Source organism: Rutilus rutilus (assembly GCF_951802725.1).
Source record: "Rutilus rutilus genome assembly, chromosome: 12".
NCBI lineage: Eukaryota > Metazoa > Chordata > Actinopteri > Cypriniformes > Leuciscidae > Rutilus > Rutilus rutilus.
The window spans coordinates 34,025,810-34,048,908 of NC_140217.1; the positions used below are offsets into that span (position 1 = coordinate 34,025,810).

General features: G+C 37.2%; 1 protein-coding gene across 4 annotated transcripts in view; it reads left to right on the top strand.

Moving 5' to 3' along the window:
• The window catches only part of cntn4 (contactin 4), a 158,689-nt gene that overhangs the window by 114,043 nt on the left and 21,547 nt on the right, over positions 1 to 23,099 (top strand). For all 4 annotated transcript variants that reach the window (XM_084424928.1, XM_084424927.1, XM_084424926.1 and 1 more), the window contains exon 12: positions 17,208 to 17,335. In XM_084424928.1, the coding sequence (XP_084281054.1) occupies positions 17,208 to 17,335 (128 nt within the window). The remainder of the gene's footprint in view (positions 1 to 17,207; positions 17,336 to 23,099) is intronic.

A 23,099-nucleotide genomic window follows, 5' to 3' on the forward strand; every position in this document is an offset into this window, starting at 1 on the left:
AGGCAGGGTGTTAATCAACTTCTCTGCACACTTAGTAGGAGGTCAGCATCCCTGCCAGACCAGACTTTATCAACAAACATATGTCTCTGTCTCAGCCAGACTCAGCTTGATACAAGTGCAGTATGCCACCGACCCTGAGCGTTTGCGTTTGACCACACTGAGATAGGCAAAGTTCAGTGCGTCTGCATCTGTCAGTGTGTGCAGACCACGGCTGCCCGTCGTTTACATATACAAAGTTGGTGTTGGTGCTCATCAAACAGAGTGGCGGGCCGTTTGCATAGGGGTTATGCTGTCAATGTCCTTGAGCTGTCCTGTGTGAGAGGACAGCAAAGCTGATGAATACTCCATGTCTACACCTTGAAGAGTCAAGGCAGAAAATTGATTTGCCATGAGACGTCTTTCTTCTTTTCACTATGTTTTGCATCTCTTTCCTATTCTTTTAAACACTATATTCACAAACCGATAGAGACTATAGAGAATATGTGTTGTCTAGTTTGTTTTGGTTTAATTTGAGGAATCCTTGCGCATTACTTATGGTAATAGAGAAGATAACGTGGCCCCAAAAAGTGTTTGAGCACTTAAAAGTAAGTTACACTTAAAAATGTGATTGCATTCAATGACAAAATATCAAAATAAGTGGCTTTTATTTTCAAGAAGGATAAAACATGCACCATTTCAAGCAAAACAATATATATACTGTTCAAAATCAAGGTAAAAAAAAGCATTTAGATGCTTAATGGTTGTCACACTTAGTGTAGCATGCTTAATTGCAGGTCACTGACTTCATAAATCCACTAAAAGTTATCAGAGAGAATTGCTCAGAAAGGTTAGTTTGATATTTTGTTATCTAATGTAATGCAATTCTGACATTTTAAGTGTGGCCTAAGTGTCCAAATACTATTTTGGGTCGCTCTATCTTTACCTTTTTATGGAAGACTTTTCTTTGTCCTGCCTGGCTTGAAAATGTCCTAAACCCTACCACTTTAGATAATAGTCCTTGCTGTGCTTTATTTGCTATAAATATCGTGTTAGACATTGCTTGTTTTCTTTTGGGAAAACCAAGTGTTCTGTAGTTACAAAGATTGCTAAGAGCCTTATTTGAATTTTAAGGAGCCATTTAGGTGTCGAATGGGTGTTTTGAGTTTAAGTGGATCTAAAGAATTGTCTTGCCACTCTGCCTTTACAGTCAGGAGAAAAAAAAAGGCAAAGACTGAGTATTCATTAAAGGAAAGTCTTATTAAAACACTATTTTTTGATGCGGTTTGGGCCCTCTTTGGTTTAGAACAAAATAATTCTCTTTTCTACCTTTGATCATTAACGGTATTCCACTTAGACCTCCTCACCTATTTCTGACACAGAAGTAATTAAAAAGAAAAATGGATAAATCACAAGTTTGCACGTACATGTCCCAGGTTGTATTGTGGTCAGCGAGGTCTGGTCAGAATGTTTGATTGCATTGTCAATAGATGGAAGCCAGCCAGAGAACCTTTTGCAGAATTGAATGTATTTCTGGAAAATGCTGACATTCTTTCAAGCTCCTTTGGCAATGTCTTGTACACCGAATGCCTACGCACACTTTGAGTATGTACACATACACATAGTCTTAAATGGACTTTCATTCCTGTTATTCATTATAAAGACTGTACAAGCTTCATTATGTACAAGTTCTTCAGTACAACAGAGTGTTTCACTTCCTGTGAGATGTTAGTTTATCGTTGTTAAAGTACTTGCTGTTATCACTTTAAAGATCTAAAAGCAACTTGAAAGAATTTATTGCTTGATTAGCCAATGATGTGAGTTTGGGGCGGAACAACATGTTAACCGGCCAATAGAAACCAGGAGCTTAAATAAACCAGCTTATATAACATTTGATATACAATCTAAACTTTCTCAGCATATATACGGGATTTAATTTGATTAATGAACCTGTATATAATTTCATTAAATGTTATAACCCATTTATAGGTCTACTAAAATAAAGTCCCATCTTGTTTTTTTCCCCAATATGCCACATGTGAAATAAAAAAGGGTTGCAAATGCGGTTTCATGTCGGTTTTAAGATGTGTTTTATTCCACTTATTTATATTGCGTCCCTGTCAGCTCTTGCTAACCTTGCAAGCAGCAGCAGGTATAAAGACACCACTCTCATTAAGTGGAAATGCCATTAGAGACTAATTCATAATCAGATGTATTGTTTTATGCAAATCTGCGTTTGTGTGTGCGTGTATGTGGATGCATGCTGAGTGCAAACACCTGTCTGGGAGCCAGACCTAATCAAAGCAGGGTGCATTTGAACTCCTTTTGTGTAAGATTAATTGGCATAATTGTGCAAGCTCTCCTTGATGGCGGAGAAGGAGAGGAGACGGTGTCACCAGCAGGATAATCCATCTTCATAGCAGCAGCTCCTTTTTTTCTGCCAGAGAGGAGAGGAGAGAGATCGAAAGGGAGGGAGGAAGGGATGCCATTTCAGTCTTATTTGTAACTGATGTGTCTACCTGGACATTCTATAGATCAGTGGCTCTAAACGAGCAGGTCGTGACCCTTAAATGGGGTCGCAGGACTGCTCTGATAGGAACATCTACCCTTGCTGTCTTTAGCACGTTCACGAGTGAAGTATCACAGTATTTGTAAACTAGTCATTCTTTTGAGCCAAATTACTTGTACAGCAGCAAGGATAAACATGTTTTTTTGGGGGGGGGGGTTTAAAAAAAAAAAAAATTTGGACAATTTTGAGGACCATATGCATTGACATACAAAAATATATAGTATTTAAGTTGTATTTATTAAAAGTATTTATGCATAAAGGTCGTATTTTTGTACTGCATGTACTTTATTCAGTAACACTTTATTCCGATGGTCCACTTTAGACATTTTACTAACTATAAGTAACTTTGCAGCTACATGTCAACTAAGGCCACATTTACACATAGCCGGGTATTTAGAGAAACGAATATTTCTCCCCCTCCGTTTTCAAAAATAACATCGTGCACACAACCCGCATAAATACGCCGTCGAGCAACATCATAACTATGCCAAACCTATGGGCGGCAGTGTAGGGAGAAGGATAAAGCCATGCAAGCCAATCAGAGTCCTCAACAACAATCCGACAACAACGAGCGACTTCCAGTTCCTTTCAAAACAACAGACATGGCGCGAGGTTCCTTTGTGTGGACAGACAGCGAAGCAAATGCAAACAGGCCAAAAGCGTTTGCACAGAAGTAAAAATGAGCATCCATGATCAAATGGTAGCCAAACAAACTCTAAACATAGGGCGCTTACATGACGTAAGCATTTTCTGGCGCATAATGTGACGTTTGAGAACCTAAAACCCCGTTTCTCCCAGCTGACACGGCAACACATAACCGGCGTTTTCAGAAATCTCCACTTTGGCCGGAGTTTTTAGAAATAATCGTTTTCTGGGATAAAAACGGCATTTTCGTGTAAATGACAGGTCAAAACGCGTTTTCCCATCGTGTAAACGGGGCCTAAGGGTGTGTTCACACTTGGAATGTTTGGTTGGATTAAAATGAACCCTGGTATTATTGCTTTGTTAGTGCGGTTATATGAATAAGTGTGAACGCTGCCATCCGAACCCTGGTGCGCACCAAACAAGCGGACCGAGACCCCTGAAAAGATGGATCTCGGTCCGTTTCCGAACGAACTCTGGTGCGGTTCGAATAAAACATGAATGCACTGATCAAAGACATGTAAACGAACCTAAAACAGGACATGATGTCACAAGATGCTAACCCTAAAAAGGACAGAATGCTCAAGCATACCTGTTTTTTCTCGTCATAGTCGACCCATAGTTAGTTAATTAGCATATTATTGGGCCTATGGTGTTTATTGTAAAATTAATGTTTGATTTTACCGACCCTTTTTTGTTGTTGTACAGTAAACAATTGCTCCTGTGCTGGGTCATCAACTTAGATGACATCAGTGACAAGAAAGCCGCTGAAATGGCAAGGTAAATGTCTTTTCTATTTTGTGCAAGAAGATAGTGGCCGCTCCTGAAACGCGAATCTTTTCAAAGTCGTCCACTGCAGTAAAATAAATAATACCCATAGGAGAAACACATAAATAAAAGAGATAGGGCAGGGGATTTGTTCTAGATATAAAATCAGCTGTTTTAGGTAGGACAGGTCAGCGGACGGGCTGATGTTTTCGAGCTGACTTTGCTGCGCCCGAGTGCATGTTTCCGAAGCTGATTCTGACTTGATTGTGCATGACTGCTGTGCAGTGGCGGTTGAGTTGACAGCTAATTTTTGCCTGTGCTGTGCTGATGTGCACTTGTTTAACAAACAGTAGGATATATTAAGTTTGTGTGCGGCTCGGTGCAGCCCAAGGGAGGTTATTAACAGTGGCTAGTTGTTAGATACAATTACAGCCACTGTGTGTCCTTTTGAATATGTAATATAGCAGATTTTTTGTTATTTTTTTCAAAAGTGTCTGTATGGTCTACTGATTTTGGTCATTCTTTTACTAATGGTGAATTGTTTAATTTAATTGGGCTCATATATGTTTGCACAAAGAGTTGCCTGTGGTTTTAAAGGGGAAATGTGATTCATTAAATCTTCATAATCTGAAATCTGTACACGTTCGGTACTAGGTGACGATATTAGATGTACGAATTTAAGTTAGCACAAAGGATCAAAGGTTTTCTGTGGAGGCATAATTTGTAAAATACAAACTAATGGAGAGTTGACTTTCTTTTTTCACAAAGCTGCGTGTCTGAAATTGCCCTCTCTCAAAGAATAGCCTTTTGAAGAAGATGAAAGGTTGCCTGGTATATATGATGGAATGGGTTTTGGAGGAAATTTGTACTGTCTTCTTTTGATCTATGTGAAATTTCTGGTTCTGGACTATTGCAGAGGAAGTATAGGAAAAAACCTGGGCCAAATGTACTTATGGGTGAATCTCACAAAAGTGAAATTGCATCCCAAAATCTGAATAAAAATGTACAAATTGGTAACACTTTACGAGGTTCATTTATTTAATTTAAAGTTTAATTTGGTAACATTAGTTAGCTACATTACTTTAGTGAAATCTACTTAAAGGGGCTATATGTAAAAATTGTCATGTATTAAAGGGATAGTTCACCCCAAAATGAAAATTCTGTCATCATTTACTCACCCTCAAGTTGTTTCAAACCTCTACAAATTTCTTTTTTCTACTGAACACAAAAGAAGATATTTTGAAAAATGTCTGTAACCAAACAGTTGATGGACCCCATTGACTTCCATAGTAGGAAAAAAAAATACTATGGAAGTAGAACCTACATTTTTGGGTGAACTCTCCCTTTAATTGCTTTTTTATTGCCAATGTGTGAACAGCTTCTAACAAAACCCTAAAAACGAAACCTTCCCCAACTTCCTAGGTTGTCTATGAAAACCTGTTGACTGATTTTCAAGTAAAGGACTCGGGTCATTTTTGCCGGGAAAATCAAAAGGATGTGCCGTTTTACCACGCTCCCGAGAGCCTCTCTCATTTACGATGTTCAGGATAAAGCCGAAAGAGCTATTTTGTACAGTACAGTCAATGTGTCCTCCAAAGTAAAGGGATTAATTCAAACTATAGGCTCACATAATAAGTCTATATATAGTCTACAGTCTCAAATATACTCTATAATCAAAACTATCATATGTGTAATTTTAATCACGTCATCTATCATCATGATGCTGGTCTCTTGTGCGTAACATGTGCACGAGTGTGAGCACAAGCAAAAGGTTACTGGCTGCAGTTCACTTAACGGTGTTGCTGAACAAGGGTTTCTGAATTCTATAGCCTCTTTAAGGCATTTAGTAATATTAATGTTAATTTCAACATTCAACTAATACATTATTAAAAATGTTGTTTCTGTTAATGTTACGATAATATTATAATATTGTTAATATTATTTAATGGACCTGCGCTGACATGAACTAACAATTATTATTAACTAATGTTAACAAAGATTAATAAATACTGTAACAAATGCATTGGTCATTGTTAGTTTATGTTAGTTAATGCATTAACTAATGTTAACAAATGGGACCTTATTGTAAGGTATTACGAAGAATTTATAAGTAAATTAAGCATATTTTAGATTGTGACAATATGTTTATGACAGTAAACAGGATTCCACCAATTCTCATACCAAATAATTTGATATAATTATCTTGTTCACCCAAAAATAAAAAATATGCCATCCTAGGTGTATATAAACTTTGGGTCAGAAATTTCTTCCGCCAGAAATAGACCCCCGTATCCGGCCGTTACCGGAAGCCAGTGGTTATAGTTATATAAAGTTATAAATATGAATATTTTTCTTACAAAAACGCATTCCTTCACTTCAGAAGGCCTTTATATTACCCTGGAGCCGTGTGGAGCACTTTTATGATGGATGGATTCTGGACTCCAAAATCGAAGGTACCATTCACTCACATTATAAAGCTTGGAAGAGCCAGGATATTTTTTAATATAATTCCAATTGTGTTTTGCTGAAAGAAGAAAGTCATTTACACCTAGGATGGCTTGAGAGTGAGTAAATTATGGGATAATTTTCATTTTTGGGTGAACTAATCCTTTAAAGTTGTATTTTGTGTACTACCTCTAATGTAATTAGAAAAATATGAGAATGGAATGAGAATCAACATAAGGGAATTACAAATATAAAAAGTCCAGACATTTCAGTAATTATTTCTGACGATAATATGCTTAATTGTCACAAAAACAGAGTGGTTCTAAAATAGGCTTCATTGTCTATATATATTTTTTTCTAGTATAATTGTTTGGTTTGTTTGGCCTGTGACCTGTTTTTCATGAACATAATTTCACAGCTTTATAAAACAGTACCGACCGTCTTGTGGTAACATGCTAATGTTGAGTTAACTTCCCACTTGTAAATACGTTCGGTGCCTCGTAGAGTGAGAGAGCGAAAGATGAAGCAGGAAAGAGTGGAGGAGTGGGATGAGTACACTCTATGAAGTGATTGCTTGTCAGGATGATTTCCATTTAAAAGCGCGTCTGCCACAGAAGGCTGCAGTGCAGGTGAATGAAGGGCGGCGCGATATCAATTCGGAAAGCTCCGTATAGTAGAGGTTGTGGAGGCGAGCGGAGCTGCTGTCATTGCTGATATAGGACACGTTTGAGGGCTGGGATCCGTTTACTTATCTAATTAAGCCCACTTTCCCTTATCTTGTTATTACAGAATTAAGCTTTAACTTGATTTTCAGTCTAATGCTTAAAAGCATCTGCATTTATTCACTAAGTTCTCTGATGTCTCGCCTTAACTTCTTCTTTCCTTCAGGCGTGTTAATTTAACATGCTGTTGCATTTATTAAAAAAAGAAAGTTGTTTATTATTCTTGATGTCGCATTATTTTTTTATTTGTTTTTTTTTCTAAGCAATGCCTATTGTTCTGCTTTTTTTTCTTTTATAACTAATTGAACACCTGTTTGGAACTTGCCGTCTCATGGACACATAGATTGAACATGATGGCGCCATAAAACAGAACATTTCTCACAGCCAAAAAATAAATTCCAAATACATTTTCCTCATTAGCTCACCTTAATGCTCATCTGCCTAAACTGTTGTGTTGCCAGCTCATATGGTTCATTTTAATTTCATATTCCTCTCTCACCAGGGGAAATTAGGCGGTGTCAGTCAGTGGAATGTCATTTGAAGGGGAATTGGCCCACTAGCGGAGATCTGGAACATGCCCCAAAGCTTCAAATTCTTGGTTAAAAACCAACCATAGAGGGTCTCTATCAACATATTACCTGCCCCTTTAAATAGATTGTCATTTACTTAACCTCCTATGGCTGTGTTTTGTTAATGTTGGCTAAAAGACTCTTTAACTAGCAGAGCATAATTTGATATGCCGTGTGGCGCGGTCGTGCCACAGACAATCTATATGTATAGATTTGCACGGCAGACAATTGGTCAATCAAGATGGTGGACAGCACATCGATTGCCACTAATGTTATGTTTGCAGTCTCACACAATTGATGCGCAACTTTAATTAAAGTCTCCATGGGACAATTATTTTATAAAAAGGTTTATATATGTATATTAATTATTATTATTATTATTATTCTTTCTTAAATATACAATGAGGTCCAAATGTCTAAATCCAGATTTGAATATCGGTATTTTATTTTCCCGTATAAAACTGGAAAGTTTTAAGAATTTGTAACATTTTAAAATGTTATGACTAAAATGAAGAAGTATTTAAGATTTTGATTTATTTTGATACACTATTGCATTTGTTTTATTGTGAACTGCTTTGTACGAAAGGTCAAATGTTCTTCACTTCATAATGTTCATAATTGTTCAAATAAAACCATTAAATGTGAAATAAATAAAATGGGAAAAATGTGTATTAGACTATAAAAATAGAAACATTTTCACTAGTGATCCCCCAATGTATTTGAATCCCGTTCCTTTTTACCGCAGTAATTACTCTCTTCAGGAGAATTTAGTTTAATTTGGTGAAATAAAACTCAACCAGAATGCAAATGAATGCAATGATTTGGCCGTGATTAGTTTGGCGTGCTCTTTACCAGTCTAAGTGCCATGTTAGACTCGGCAGAATTAGTTTTATCTTGGGGGACTTGGAGGCTAATATCATTTTTCAAAGAACGAATGTGCCAGCGCAGCACCAGTAATCCATCTTTGGTCCCTTTGCACATTTCGAGCATCACATGTGTGTTGCTCTTTTTATTCCTAGAAGGAATTGTGTGCATATGAGTGTGAGAAAAAGAGAGATGAATATCAGTCTGAAAGAATGAAGCTGAAGAGCCATTTGTGATTAAAGGAGCCCGGTTTGAATACACCCACAAGCCCACAGTGTTTGGCCCTGATAAGCACTGTTTCTCCACATCTGCAGACCCTGGAGATACATATTGCTGAAATTAAAAGCCTCGGTTACTACTGGAAATACGCCCTGCACGGCACACATGAAATTATACAATTTTCATCATTTTTGTTTCTGTTTGGGGCTGTTTTGTGTTACATTGTATCTGTTATTATTATCATTGTATTTCATTGATTCTTGAGTACTGGGACAAAACAAGCTACACACCTGAAAAATATCATTTTTGTTTTGGATTAATATGTTAAACATGTCCTGCTTCTTCCATTTTCTCACAAAATGTGTTTATCCTTGTATAAAGTTTGATCCTGTTCAACACCATACAAAAATAATTTGTCAAATATTAATTATAAGTATTGATACATCTAGCATTCACTTTGATGAATGAATTAATGAATGATTTTCTACTGAACTATCACAACTGTCAGACTGAAAACAATATTTTAACGCTTTTAATTACAATTCAATTTTTAATAACATTTAAAAATATGTATATATTTTTTTTTTACTTTTTTTTAAAAAGAAGTCTCTTATACTCACCATGATGCATTTATTTGATAGAATATACAGTGAATAGAAAGTTTACTGTTTGAAATAAATAGATTTTGCAACAAGTCAAATAAAGACTGTTCCCTTTGATCAATTAAAAAAATGTCTTTACTGTTACTTTTATCAATTGAATCAAAAGTGTACATACTTGCTGAACAAAAGTTTTACCCCCCAAAAAAATCATAATTACCTCAAACTGTTAAATGGCAGTGTGTATTATGTATAGCTTGTTGTGCCCCAGTCCTCAAGAATGAATTATATAATATGTACAGTATGTATAGATATCTAACTTCATATCTAATGGTATTGACAAAAAGTCTGAACACCTTTGAGACCTTTCAGGAAATAAAAATGTTTCTTTAAACTTATATTTAAGTTTCAGTGGAGATGTTGCTGTTTTAAAAACTAATAGTATAAGTGGCTTAAAGCAGAGCATAACATATTTCTGTGCATATTATTTAGGTCCATATTGCACACAACAGATTTAAAGCTAAATTATTATGGTGCCTTGTTAATTTATTTCACGTTGAGAAATGACATAGAATTATCTTGTGGAATGGCAAGAGCCGAATGTACCCATACTAAATCAGCACATTGAATAATTGAACAGCGTTGAATGTGTTAAGAAAATTACCTCAGGATAAGTGGCAAGGCAATGCGAGCCTCCTTTTAAGGTGGGGAAAAAGTAGCGGCATACATTGCAAATTATTCTCTACAGGGAATGTATCTTGACGTCGCCACTGACACTCAGCTCCGTGGCACGAATATAAATTTGGTACCTGTGTATGTTGGGTTTACAATAGTAGAGATTAATACTTGTTCCTCCACGTTTGTCTTTACTCTCTTCCGTTTTCATTTTTACTAATCTCTGCATTGCCATGGAAACTTAATGCTGGTCCCCGCGAGACGAGGGGTCAACGTGCCGAGCGCTCGCAGGAAATGTCACAGCCGCTTTAGCTCACAGCTCCACCATTCTTTTGCTATTTTAATACCCAAAAGGAGAAAAACACCATTGTACACAGTTGGTTGTCTAAAACGCCTGCTCTTTGAGCTCGGCTAGGTGTCCAGATGCTTCTGTCAATCATTTCTTATCACTCCCATTATATCTGAATTGCCAAGCCCTTTGGACACCCATGGAGTGAGCGACACCCGCATTATTAAACCCAAGAGCTGTCCCTGACTGACAAACCAAATAATGCCTGTCGTGAAGACTTAGATAAAAGCCACGGGTGAATTCTGTGTGAGCCAATTTCAGTGGTTTCTCTTGTAAATATGCCCCAAATTTTGGAGCACATCGGAGATGTTGAGCTCATGGCACATTGGATTTACTTCACTTCATATTTTTGCCTTTATGTATCAGTGTATTCCGAACAAATCGATGCCTTTCTCCGTATTGCTGATTTACACCGAACTTAATCAATAAGGCCTGCATTATAAATGCAACTATACCACATTAACAGTAAGTCAGACCCGATAGATGCTGTAATTCGTAAAACTTTGACACGGTTATGTGAGTGTCAGATGCGGCGGTAATGAATGTTATGTCTTAAGAACCATTGACTCGTATACACTAAAAAAAAATCAATATCAATTACCTGGCTATTGGAAAAGTGTCAGAAGACAACATTTCCATGTCCCATTTTTCTCCTCTCCTATCCAACAAGTGATTGCTCTGTTGTTCTAGTGATAACAGCGAAACTCATTGAAAGGCTCTTTTTTTTTTTTCTTGTGGCAGTAATTGCCGACTAACCTTGAGGTTGAGGAGTCGAAAGCAAAGGTACGCTCATCAAGGTGGCTTCCCGTAAACAGATCTCTTGACAGAGCGTGATCCGAAATGACCTGTTTCTGCCTCCCTCGGTTTATTTATCCAACTGACAAGGTCGTCAGTTTATCAAACGCTCTTCCCAGCAGAAGGCCTACTGAGATATGGACACATGATCCATCTCAGTAACGCCAGGAGCTCTCTTACACCTCTCTTTACGGTATTAGCCCTCAACATAGATCAGCCCTTCACGTTTGGGTCAAGCCTTGTGCCCCATTTGGAGGATAAAACAACCTACCTGGTCCTTCTGTAGACGCTGCCTTGCCCTGCTACATAACCCTCCCTCTGGGTCCTCGGTAAATGTTTTTAAAAACATCACTGATGGAACACAACCTCCAGGTAGGTCAGAGGGGGCCAGTTAGTGCAGGATAGTTGCAACCCGCTTAAATGTGCTGTCCTGGGTCATATCTGGGAGCTTGTACAAATATGCAACATTATTTATGAGCTTTTGCCTTTAAACTTGAGCTCCATTCACACTGTTAGCGTGTGGGTTGTCGAGTCTCTACTGTTGGTCACTGTTCAACTTTGCCTGGTTGTCGCCGCATCACACTGCTGCTTGTTTGCATGAGTTCAACTCTTCTGAATTTTTTATTGGGAATGCCAGTGTTCACTTTAACTCATGTTGCTGCCAATTGAAAAATTAATGACTTTGCTTTGTCTGCAAATCGCTATCAGTATGAAAGCTTCTTCACAGGAAACTGGAGAGAGATGAAGAAAACGGCAGGTGGGAGAAGGAAGCAATGGGATCAGGACTTAAGACAAACCAGACTTTAACCTGTTACTGGATATTCTGTTAGAGCATTTATAGCAGAAGCAGTATTTTCTTTCTTTTTTTAAATACTTTATAAACATTTGAAACTTTTCTTTATCTTTTTATTGCATTTTAGACTACGTATTTATTTATATTTTATACGTAAATATGTGCATATGTACGGAGCCCCTAAAGGGACATGAAGAAAAATATGAGATGGGAGGGAAAATTATTTGGCAAAGAACACTTTTGTGTTCAAATGTTTTGCGTTCGCTCGCAAAGAACACAAAAGTTTTTCGAGCGAACGCAACGTTTCTCTAGCCTGGGTTTCCCCATGCTGCCTTGCGCGATTTTATTCACGCTGCTAGGCAGCCTGGACACCATGGACCAGATTTTCCCCTCAAAAAGGGAACCAATCACAGAACGGGGAGGGAGCAGCAAGACGATGACGACGTCTATGCGACACACCGAAGCAGTTTGTTTATATCTATGGATCCAACATGGCATCAGACACGAAGTTACCTTTCGATGCAGCCTTAGATAGTGTTCTAAGTAGTTTAGAACGCAAGTTTATTTCGTCTTCTTCCTTGTCGAATTTCTGTCGCTCTACATACGTCATCTGGTATAATTGAAACGATTGGCTATGAGCTACGTACAGGCGCATTTGATAGACATTCGTAGCGCCCAATAAACGGCTCTGGGCATTCGTAAACCACGCCTCAAATACGATAAAATGAACATGTGGTCCCCAGACCACGTCTCAATGAGACGAGGTCTGACGTTAGCCAGGCTAACGTTTCTCATGGGAATGCTAACATTTTGCGAGCGCTCGCAAAGTTTCTCGGGGGAACGCAAAACATTTGCGAGAGAACACAAAAGCGTTGACATTATTTTCCCTCCCATCTTATATTTTTTCCACCACCATGTTCCCTTAGGGGCTCCGGACATATGGGGGTTTTTAGTGACTCTTTTTGCAGGTTATATCAGGACAACAGTGGGTGTTTCACTAGAGAATCAAATTGACATTTTCAAAACACTGATTCATTTTTAGTTTATTCTGAATTATCCAGTTTATTGTTGGTCATCTAGCATTTAAAATACTAGATGGATGGATGGATGGAATTAAGCATATATTTTGTTGGTTACTGATTGTTTTATTTGCAAAAACAGATGGAACACTTGCTACTTTGCAGGTTATAATATATATATATAACAATATAAAAGCACATATATATATATGCTTTTATATTATATATTCTATACTAGAGTACTTGATTTATTACTGATTGAATAGTCAGTCTCGGTGGTGAATGAAATATTATTTTTAACAGAAAAATGAATTCATCCCTTTTGTATATTAAATTGTATATCTTAAAACTACAAACTTTTTTTTTTTTTTCACCTTGCACCACTGTTCTGTTTGACCTAGCGTTAAGTGGATGAAATTCTGAAGAGCGAGTTTAAGAGCTTGTTGAAGTTTATTAAGTGATGTGCTCAGACTGAAAATGCCTCAGCAAAGTCAACAGAATTTTTATTATTCCACTCATGCTTCCATTTCAGGAGCAAATGTTTTGAAATGAAAAAGAATATACTAACAGATATTAAGGTCATGTTCCTCCACTCATTACAAGATTTTCAGAATTATGCCTTTTGTCCCATTCTTACATTCACAACAGAAAAAAAAAAAAAAAAAAAAACCCACAGGAGAGGTGCGTTAACCAATTCATCAGTGATTTAAGCCAATTCACAAAGGCATCAAGCCTTTAGCACATGCTGTCCAGTTTATGATTTCCAGAGGAAAGCTCCTACAGGATGAATCTTATTAATGCCCTCCTATCTGTCTTCCCCCGCAAAACATAAAAGTACATAATAGCTCTAGTTGTCTTCGTACCAACTCTAAGCACACTTCTGGGGAGATTTGAGAATTCCCTGCAACATAGTGCCTCTATTTAAGCTCCTCAGCAGAGCTGTGTCATACAGGCTTGTATCCTGCTAGAAGATTTACAGCTGTCCTTATTAGCTGTTACGAACAGGAGATGAGGAGACCGGCACTCAGGTTCATCTTGCTGGTGAATTATTGATAGATTTTCATCCACTCAGACTGGATGGAGGGACTGCTGTGCCTGTCCAAGAATAGATGTGCTCTCCAAGTATGTTCAAGACCACAAACTGCCTCACCAACCTTAGGAGTCTCCTCTGTTTGAATCCATCAGTGTCAGAATGAGTCCATCAGGTTTGCTTACTCTGCTGAAAGGTCAGCTTATGAATTTTCACGCTGGTTTATACTGGTATACTTGCTGGTGGATCAGCATAGCCGAATGTTGCTGGTTTAACTAGTAAAAAAGCCAGTATCCCATGATAATGACCAGCCAGAGGAAAATTGTATTTAAATTTCCTTAAATGTTTCTTCTAAACTTCCATAGGAGAAACAAAACTGTGAATAGCAAAGCTCATATTTGATCATTTGATGATAAATGTTTGAGTTAATATTGAGATCTCTGATTGGTGTTATCCTGGCAAACCTAAGCACGATTTGAGATCTTTTTGAGGACTCTCCTGCAATTTTACAGGAACCATGTAATATTCGTTTGAGGAACACTTTATTTTTATGGTCTGCCAACAGATATTCTACTGACTAAGTAACTTTACAACTACATGTCAACTTATTTGACCAACCCAAACCCTAGCACCTTAACCTAACAGTCTACTACATTCTACTAATGAGAGTTAGTTGACATGTAGTTGCAAATTGACTAATAGTTGAATGTCTAAAGTGTAACCGTATTTTCTTGTGATAAAATTCTGATTTCTCCTGGAATGGCGAATGTCTAGGAGAAACAATTGAGATTTATTTTCTGACACCAGAATCTGAAATCCGTGCACATCCTCCATATGTCAAAGTATTTTTCCTTGTATACCTGAATGAACTGTCTAAAGGTGGGAAGAAACACGGAGAGTAATATTATAAGGAGAATGGAAAACAAATATATATATCATAACTCATAAAGCATCACCAACAGCTGGAGAGCTGCACAAAAGCAGGTCATTCCTTGATCTAGATAAGACAATGTGCTGGCCTATTTGTTGGCAGTCTCTGGAGGTAGGGTGCATAACAGAGAAGCGAGGAAAAATTTCACCACTGTTACTGATAAACTGTATTTTACCTGCTTTGTTGTGACCTGCAAATGTGGGACCTTCCTGTCTGCGAAAATATATGCAATGCCATTCAAAAGTTTGATGTTGGTAAGAAAATAAATTAAAACTTTTAAAGTTGATGAAGTAACGTAATGTTTACGTGAACATTACATAATGTTCTATTTCAAATAAATGCTGTTCTTTTCAATTTTCTATTCATTAAAGAATACTGGAAAAATATATATCATGTGTTTTCCACAAAAATATTAAGCAGCACAAATGTTTTTTAACATTAATAAGTACTGTTTCTTGAGCTCCATATCAGCATATTTCTGATTTCTGAAGGATCATGTGACACTGAAGATTGGAGTAATGATGCTGGAAATTCAGCTTTGCCATCACAGGAAAAAATATATTAAAAAAGAAAAAAGTTATATTAAATTGTAATAATATTTCACAATACTATTTTACTGTATTTTGAGCAAGAAGCTTCTTTTAAAATCATTAAATAATTCTTACAACTGAACTTTTGAGCAGTATATTCAGTTTATTCATAAATGAATGTGATGAATGTTTCACCATATGAAGTTCTCAGATTACCTAACTGAATAAATTACAGTACTTTAGGGATTGTTGGTCAAATTTTCCACTAAGGTAAAAGATGTGTAAAAGACGCTGAAGGCTTTCCACTAGACTGTTGGAACATGGATGCAGGGATTATCTCTGGCACTGAGGTCAAGCGCTGATGTTCAGTTCATCCCAAAGGTGTTCAGTGGAGTTCATGTCTGGGCTTTGTGCAGTCTAGTTAAGTTCTTCACACTCAGTAAACACATTTTACTGCTGCCATCCTATGACATTGCCACATGGAAAATCACTCCCAATTCTACTGAAAATGCTAGTCTAAGAAGATTGCACGAGTGTATGTTTGATTTTATGCTCCTACTAGTAATAGATGAAGCTGAAATAGCCTAAAATATGTGTTTGTACCTTTTATGCATGTGTACAGAAAACATATCTCACCATTGTGTGTTTTATGACATCTTTTTCTCTCTTTTACAATGTGTTCACCAAATTATCATTACATTTGACACACTTTAGCTGTATTAATTAGAAATATATTATTTATTGGGGTCTTCCTAGAGTCATTAATGAAATCCACAGTTTGTGGAAATGGATTTTTTTATATTCAATGCTTTGTCCACACCAATTAAACATCTCTTCCCCCAAGCTATCACAGGGTTTCAAAATAGTACCATCTATAATATGGCACCATGTTGTTTTTGTCTCTATCTCCCTTCCATTTTTTTTTTTTTTTTTTGTGCAAAACTTGCTTATGGCTCACTCCTTCTTAAGCGTTGTGGCTAGAATAATTAGAATGACATCATGAATTAATGAAGCCCTCCCTATTTTTATCCTTCATCCTCAAGGTCTCCACATCATGTCTAATCTTTGAGGATGTGTTTTTAAGACCCTTTTATGTGTGTGTGCTCTACAAGGTTTAAAGATAATTTCATATTTGAATTTTTTGAACAGATTTTTCCATTGTCCTACATAAAAACAGATGTCGGATGTTAAAATTTACATTGGTTTGATTCTGGTTCAAGGATCAGTTTTTAAGTATAAAAGCGAATATGTTATTCTAAATGGCAAATGGAAGATATCCTAGCAGCATTGAAAACTTGTCCAAATACTCATTCCAACTTTTTTTTTTTTTTTTTTCGGAGAAAATAAACAAACACACAATTTCAGCACCACTCTTATTCCTCTTAAAAACATGTTGACAGCAGTTTGTTGAAGGTGGGGGTTTGAGATCTGACAAGACAAAAGATTCATAGCGAGGTGCAAAGGCTGAAAAACTTTCAAAACTGTCCAGAAATTGCACTCTTTCTCCTGAAATGGTGTCTGTAAAAATGTCTAGATCGTCTTGCATCACACACTTACAATCTCTCCAGAAGTCTCAAGTCTTAAATAGCTACAAAACCTGTCGTTGTACTTTTGTCCTGTCAAAAAATAAATTGCTTTTGTTGACTGCTGGCTTAAAGTCACAGAAGCACTCTGAAGTAATATTATCTTGTGTGTGTATGTTTGCCTTGCAGAATTGTTATATTGGAGAGTGGAAGCCTTCGGATATCCAACGCCACCAAATCGGACGCTGGCACGTACACGTGTGTCGCCCGTAACCAGTTTGGCGAAGCAAGCAGCTCAGGGAACCTGCTTGTTAAAGGTATTTGCTTGAATTCAGTTATTTTGGAGTCTTTGAGGATAATATAGCCTCTTCTGACATGTATTTAATGGATTAAACTTTTAAAAATAAAGATTCCACTAGCGGGTTTTCACAGCGATGCCATACCTGGTAGTTATAGGAACTAGCCACCAAGGTGATCCGAGAACTACATTTTCCCCTAGGGCCATTTTCCTGGTTGCATTCGCACCGGCAAAAGGAACTTTGAAGTGACGTAAGCCGTAACTTACGCCCTGCGCTCTGGTTGTTGTGTGGGACTTTTATTTTGACAGCGCTGAGAACGCCAGCTTGAGCACACAGCACTCCATTCTCCATCTTCATTAGTTTACGATCAGTTCAACAGTCCTGTCTAATACAATGTTTGATAGAATTGTTAAACAAAGAAAGTGAACGGTATATGAAAAAGTATTATAGCGTTTGCCGTGTGGTTGATACATGAGAAATACATACTCATGTTTCACTAGAGCCCCTTTCACACAGCGCATTGAACCCGGGAAATTGCCGGCAAATTGCCAGAACGCCTTCTGTGTGAACGCAAACATGACCCGGGTTTAATGCCGGGATCGATGCCGGGTTGGGGACCTAGTAACATTGCCGTGTTCAGTCCCGGAACGCGCGCTGTGTGAACAAAAGCCGTAATAATGCCGTGTCGTAGTGATGACGCTGAAGCCGGGATCGTTCGCCAGTTGTGAAACGGTACGAAATGCGCAATTTTATGATCGAATCAGAGAAATAAATGCACAAGCGTGGTTTCGCAGCTCATAAGCAAACTGAAGACGCTGCTGAGACATTACAAGTCACATCGATGTCACGTGTCTTTCCGGGACATACACGGGTTGTGTGTGAACGCGCTCTCTGATTCCGGAAAATCACTGGCAGTGTGAATGAACCAAAATCAAATGAACCCGGGTCAAATCCCGGGTCACTTTATCCGTGTATTTTCCGGAATCTCTGTGTGAAAGGGGCTTTGGTGCCTTCAAAGTCACGTTGGATTTCCTCCATAGTGTAGCTGAGGTTAGAGCTAATTTAGTCCTATAACTATAACTAAAATCATTCCCAGTTCCTGTGGTGCGAATGCGCCAATAGAAGATCTATAGAAGATCAATTTTTGGTTCCTCAAAGAACCTTTCATTGAACCGTTCTTAAAATAGCCTTTTTTTTTCTAACATTTTAAGAATCTAAACAACCTTTTTTTCACCACAAGGTTCTCTGTACAATGGAAAGGTTCCATGGATGTTAAAGGTTCTTTATGGAACCATGAATGCCGATAAAGAACCTCTTTTTCAACCGTGTACAGTACATTCTGCATCATGCATCCACCCAAGTCGCATTACAACGTCTGCTTTCGGTGTGCTTATCTGTATTATGTCTAAGTAGAATATACCTTTCAAAGCTATCTGATCTTAGCCAAGGGGAATCCTTTTATTTCCTAATGAGATGAAGGAGTGTAGTGTCAGAACACCAGCACGGGGAACCCGGAGGGACCCAGATCACACTTGTTGAGTCACTGGAGCAGTGAGTTATTATGCTGAATTAAATATGAATGAGAGGTGGGTGTGCGGTGCCGAGCATGTTCACTTAGGAGTGTTCTAAGGCTGGGTGGATTTTCAGGATGTAAGCACAACTCAGTGGAGGTCTCCATACCCTCTGCAACGTGTGTGTTTTACCTCCCTCATCGCTCTCTGTTCCTTCCTCTTTCTCTTGAGCAATATTTGGGCAGATTAGTTTTCTAAACAGCATGTAAGTTATGATTTAATAACACGGGACACCTCTGATTTCATGTACAGATTCAGTTGGAATTGGGATCTCTTTATGTTTTTATCAACGGATTTTTATTGAGAATGCAAACTGGATGAATTTAAGAAAAATATTAAATTGATTTGAAATTCAAAAACATCCAGTTCTGACAAATACAGTTACTGCAATTTTCTAATTCTTGACGCTTGACAAATCCTTCAGTTTCATTGCAAATTAAAATTCCCAATTCCACTTCCTGTGTGGTTTGGCCAAATCAGTTCCAACATATTAATTTAAAATTTTTGCAAAACCCTGAAGATAGGAGTGTCTTCTGTCTGTATGTGGCTGTTTACAGAAGGTATACCCATTAAAACCAACTGAAATAAAGATGTAATTAATTATAACATTATATAATAATAAATGACGGCTGTTTTAATTCCAGAGATTCTCCTTTTTGATTTAATCCTCTTTTTAATAGGATGCCAGCAGTACTTGAACCACCAACTGTTATTTGACCAAAAAAGTTGGCAAAAATTCATAGTGAAGGTGAACCAGGCAGGACGACTACAAATTTAGCTTTAATTACAGTATTTGGCGAAGGTCTAAATAAATGAGAAGCACTGCAAAAAATAATATACCAAAATCACAGACATTCCTCTTAGAGGTCGCCAAAGGTAGCTGAAGAACAGTGGGAAATTGGTTTTGAGGCATAAAATCACACTGTAAAACAATTTTACCTGTCTGAATTGGGATTTTCTTTCATATTCATAGCTTTTTATAGTCATAATTTAAGCTATCGTATAGCAGCTTTGGCTGCCACCCCACAACCCACTAGTATTGTGGCAGATCATACACAAAATTGCTTTAAACATATTTTAGTTTTACATTTCAGGCTTCCTGAAATAAAACCATCTTTAACCAGCCTTTTTCAGCACGGCTATCAAAAGCTGTGGGTTTCCAGCTATTTTATAGAAAGTCTTTTAAGTGTCCTTAACAAACATTCAGGAGCCTCATTTTAATGTAATCCTGCAAGAAGCAAAACTACGTGTCTATAAAAAGCTCTATATTTATCGCCTCACTCAGGTTCTTTTAGAAGTGAATAATTTCTCAAACTGCAGAGTTTCTTGTGCCTTAAGTGTGAGGTTTTAGTCTACTTCATTAACCTTTGTCAGGCAATGAAACCCTAAATCATTGCATGTCAAGGGGAGATCCATCAAAAACTCAATAAATATTGAGTCCCCTTCATTTTATATTCGTATGTATTATGTTATCAACTTATTGACATTACACAGGGGGAACGTGGGTTGAGTAAATGGGATTCATAGATAGATGGACTGGGGCAGAGAACCTTAAACACGATTGATAGATAGATGCAATGAGGCTGGGCACTTTTCACTTGCCAAAGATGTCAAAAGAAGTGATACGCCACTGGCAGCTATATGTCAACGTCCATTTTCTTTCCATTAGTATGTCAGAAGGGCGTACACATGCTGCATCAGCAAAATAACATCCATAATTATACCGTACAGTCAAAAAACTACTGTAGACACTGTTAGAGCCAAGCTAAAACCTTATGTTCTGCAAAAAAACACAACCACAGTAGTATCCATAACACATATGATTGATATTGAATCAATCAACATACTGAATTGATAGCTTCTAAAATGTCAGTTATTTTATGTGAATACAACCATTATATTATATATATTTTATTGTTTATATGATTAATTAAATGTTTAATGCCTTTATATGCATTTTAAGCTTGTTTACCTGCTTGGACATTTAAGCTATTTTTCCTCAGATATTTTCTCTAGATATTGTTTTTCAGTTATTTCAGTTCCAGCTGAAGGTTTTAAATTGTATATGTCGTCCATACATTGATGTTGTACGAATAAGTATCTGCCCACATAAAAAACACGTGTACTTTTGAACATCTGCGAATACTAATGAGATCACATAGTCCACAATTGACGTGTTTGTTCTTGATTTAAAGTTTAATGCAGTTTCCTCCCCCCAAAAAACAGTCCGACGTAAAAACAAATCTGTTGTGACTGAGCGTGTTGTCATGTTTACTTAAAGGTTCAATCCATTTTTTTGTCTTTCTTCTCGGAGGTCTTCACTCCACGGTTTTCTAATAAAGCACCTTGGAGGCAGTTCTCCTTTTAGTGGTTGCTATAGTGACCGCTTTGATTGTTTCATTTGCCCTTTTTTAAGATGCAAATGCAAATGTCTTTTGCATGAGTCATATCATTATTCTTTAACATGGCTGATTCCTCTATATTTAGAGATGATCCATAAGGCTGCCTGGTGTAAATGATGTCCATAGGAGAACAAATGCAGAGTTCAGATGCAAAAGCCTCTAAGTGTCATCTGAAATTTTCTTTTTTATCAAGCTTGTATATTTAAATTCAGTAATTTCACTTAAATGGCAATGAAAATGACCTCTTAATTGTAATTTAAGTGAAATTACTGAACTTAAATATACAAGCTTGATAAAAAATGATAATTCTATAAGAAGATTTCAGATGGCACTTAGAGGCTTTTGCATCTGAACTCTTCAAATGTCTATCTATCTATCTCTCTATCTAATAAAATGAGAACCTGCTGATGCAGATGATACCGGTTCTGCCATTTAACATCTATTAACATAATCACAAATTCAATGATATCATAATATGCAATCATAATCAGTGTTGTGGGTAAACGCATGAGTAACGTAAGTTGCGTAATCAGATGTTTATATATGTTGGTAACACTTTATTTTGATTAACACTCTAATGAGACCTAGTAGACATGTAGGTGCAAAGTTACTTATAGTCAACAGAATGTGTTAAAGGGACCATCAACATAAAGTGAAACCAATATGTTAAATAATACAAATATACTTTATGTCATAGATTGAGCATTAATCTCACTTTATTAACTAATGTCCTTGCTGCTGAACATCAATGATCCAATTCATCCATTCTAATGAGATGACTTTAGATAAAAAGCATTTAAAAAGCAGTTAAACTTTCTTCTCTTCTTCTCTCTTCTCTCCCTTCTCTTCTTTTCACTTTTGGTGTGAAGGCCCTTTACCTTTACCAAAAAAAAAAAAAACAAGCAAGCCCAGCCCAGGTGAGACAAAGTAATGCAAAAGTAACGCAACACTTTACTTTCCATAAAAAAATAACCAAGCAGACAATTAGTTGCTTTTTAGGGAGAAACGCAATATTGCAATGCATTACTTTTAGAAGTAACATTCCCCAACACTGATCATAATTAATTACAATTATGGTAGAGCAAAACACCCTGGTACAAAAATGCCTATTGTCTATGATAAATCAGATATTTGTTAATGAAGGCAAATTGTTTGTTTTCTCTGCCAGTTACTTGTAAAATCTTCATTTGTCTGTGTTCCCATCGGCTGGTTAATAATTTAAAAATGCATTACTTGCATTATAGATGACATATATAAGCAGGAGAGAGATGGATGACTGGATGAGTATCTTATAAGTCTTTAATGTCGAGTCTCCGCTCCGTGCTTTTCATTGAAAGACCATTTTTGTTCACCAGTGCAGAGTGTTGTACAGTCACGCGGTTTTTCACTTTCTAACACTGACATATTTAATTAGTCAAGAGTGGAATTCTTTAATCTGAAGATATTTAATTTAAGAATGAAACTCCACAGATCATTTCACACCGTAAAGGTTGAAAAGCGGGCTCATAATTATTATTATCCGTCTCTAAAAACAGAATTATCTCTTGAAAGGATGTTTTATTTCTCATTTGCGGGGCTTGGATTTCACACTAAAGCAATAACGGCTCTTTCAGCTCAAACTGAAGTCAAAAAAGAGTCTAACGGGATTGTGATTGGTCCTCAGCCTGCCTCATTACTTCGAGTCACTGTCTGCCCTGTGCGTGCTGTTTGTTCGCCGCGTCGTCTCGCACCTTTTATTCCATTATTTCTCTTCATTAACGCATTCCTCAAACATGTCCGCTCTGTCATTATTGATGACATTTATCCAGA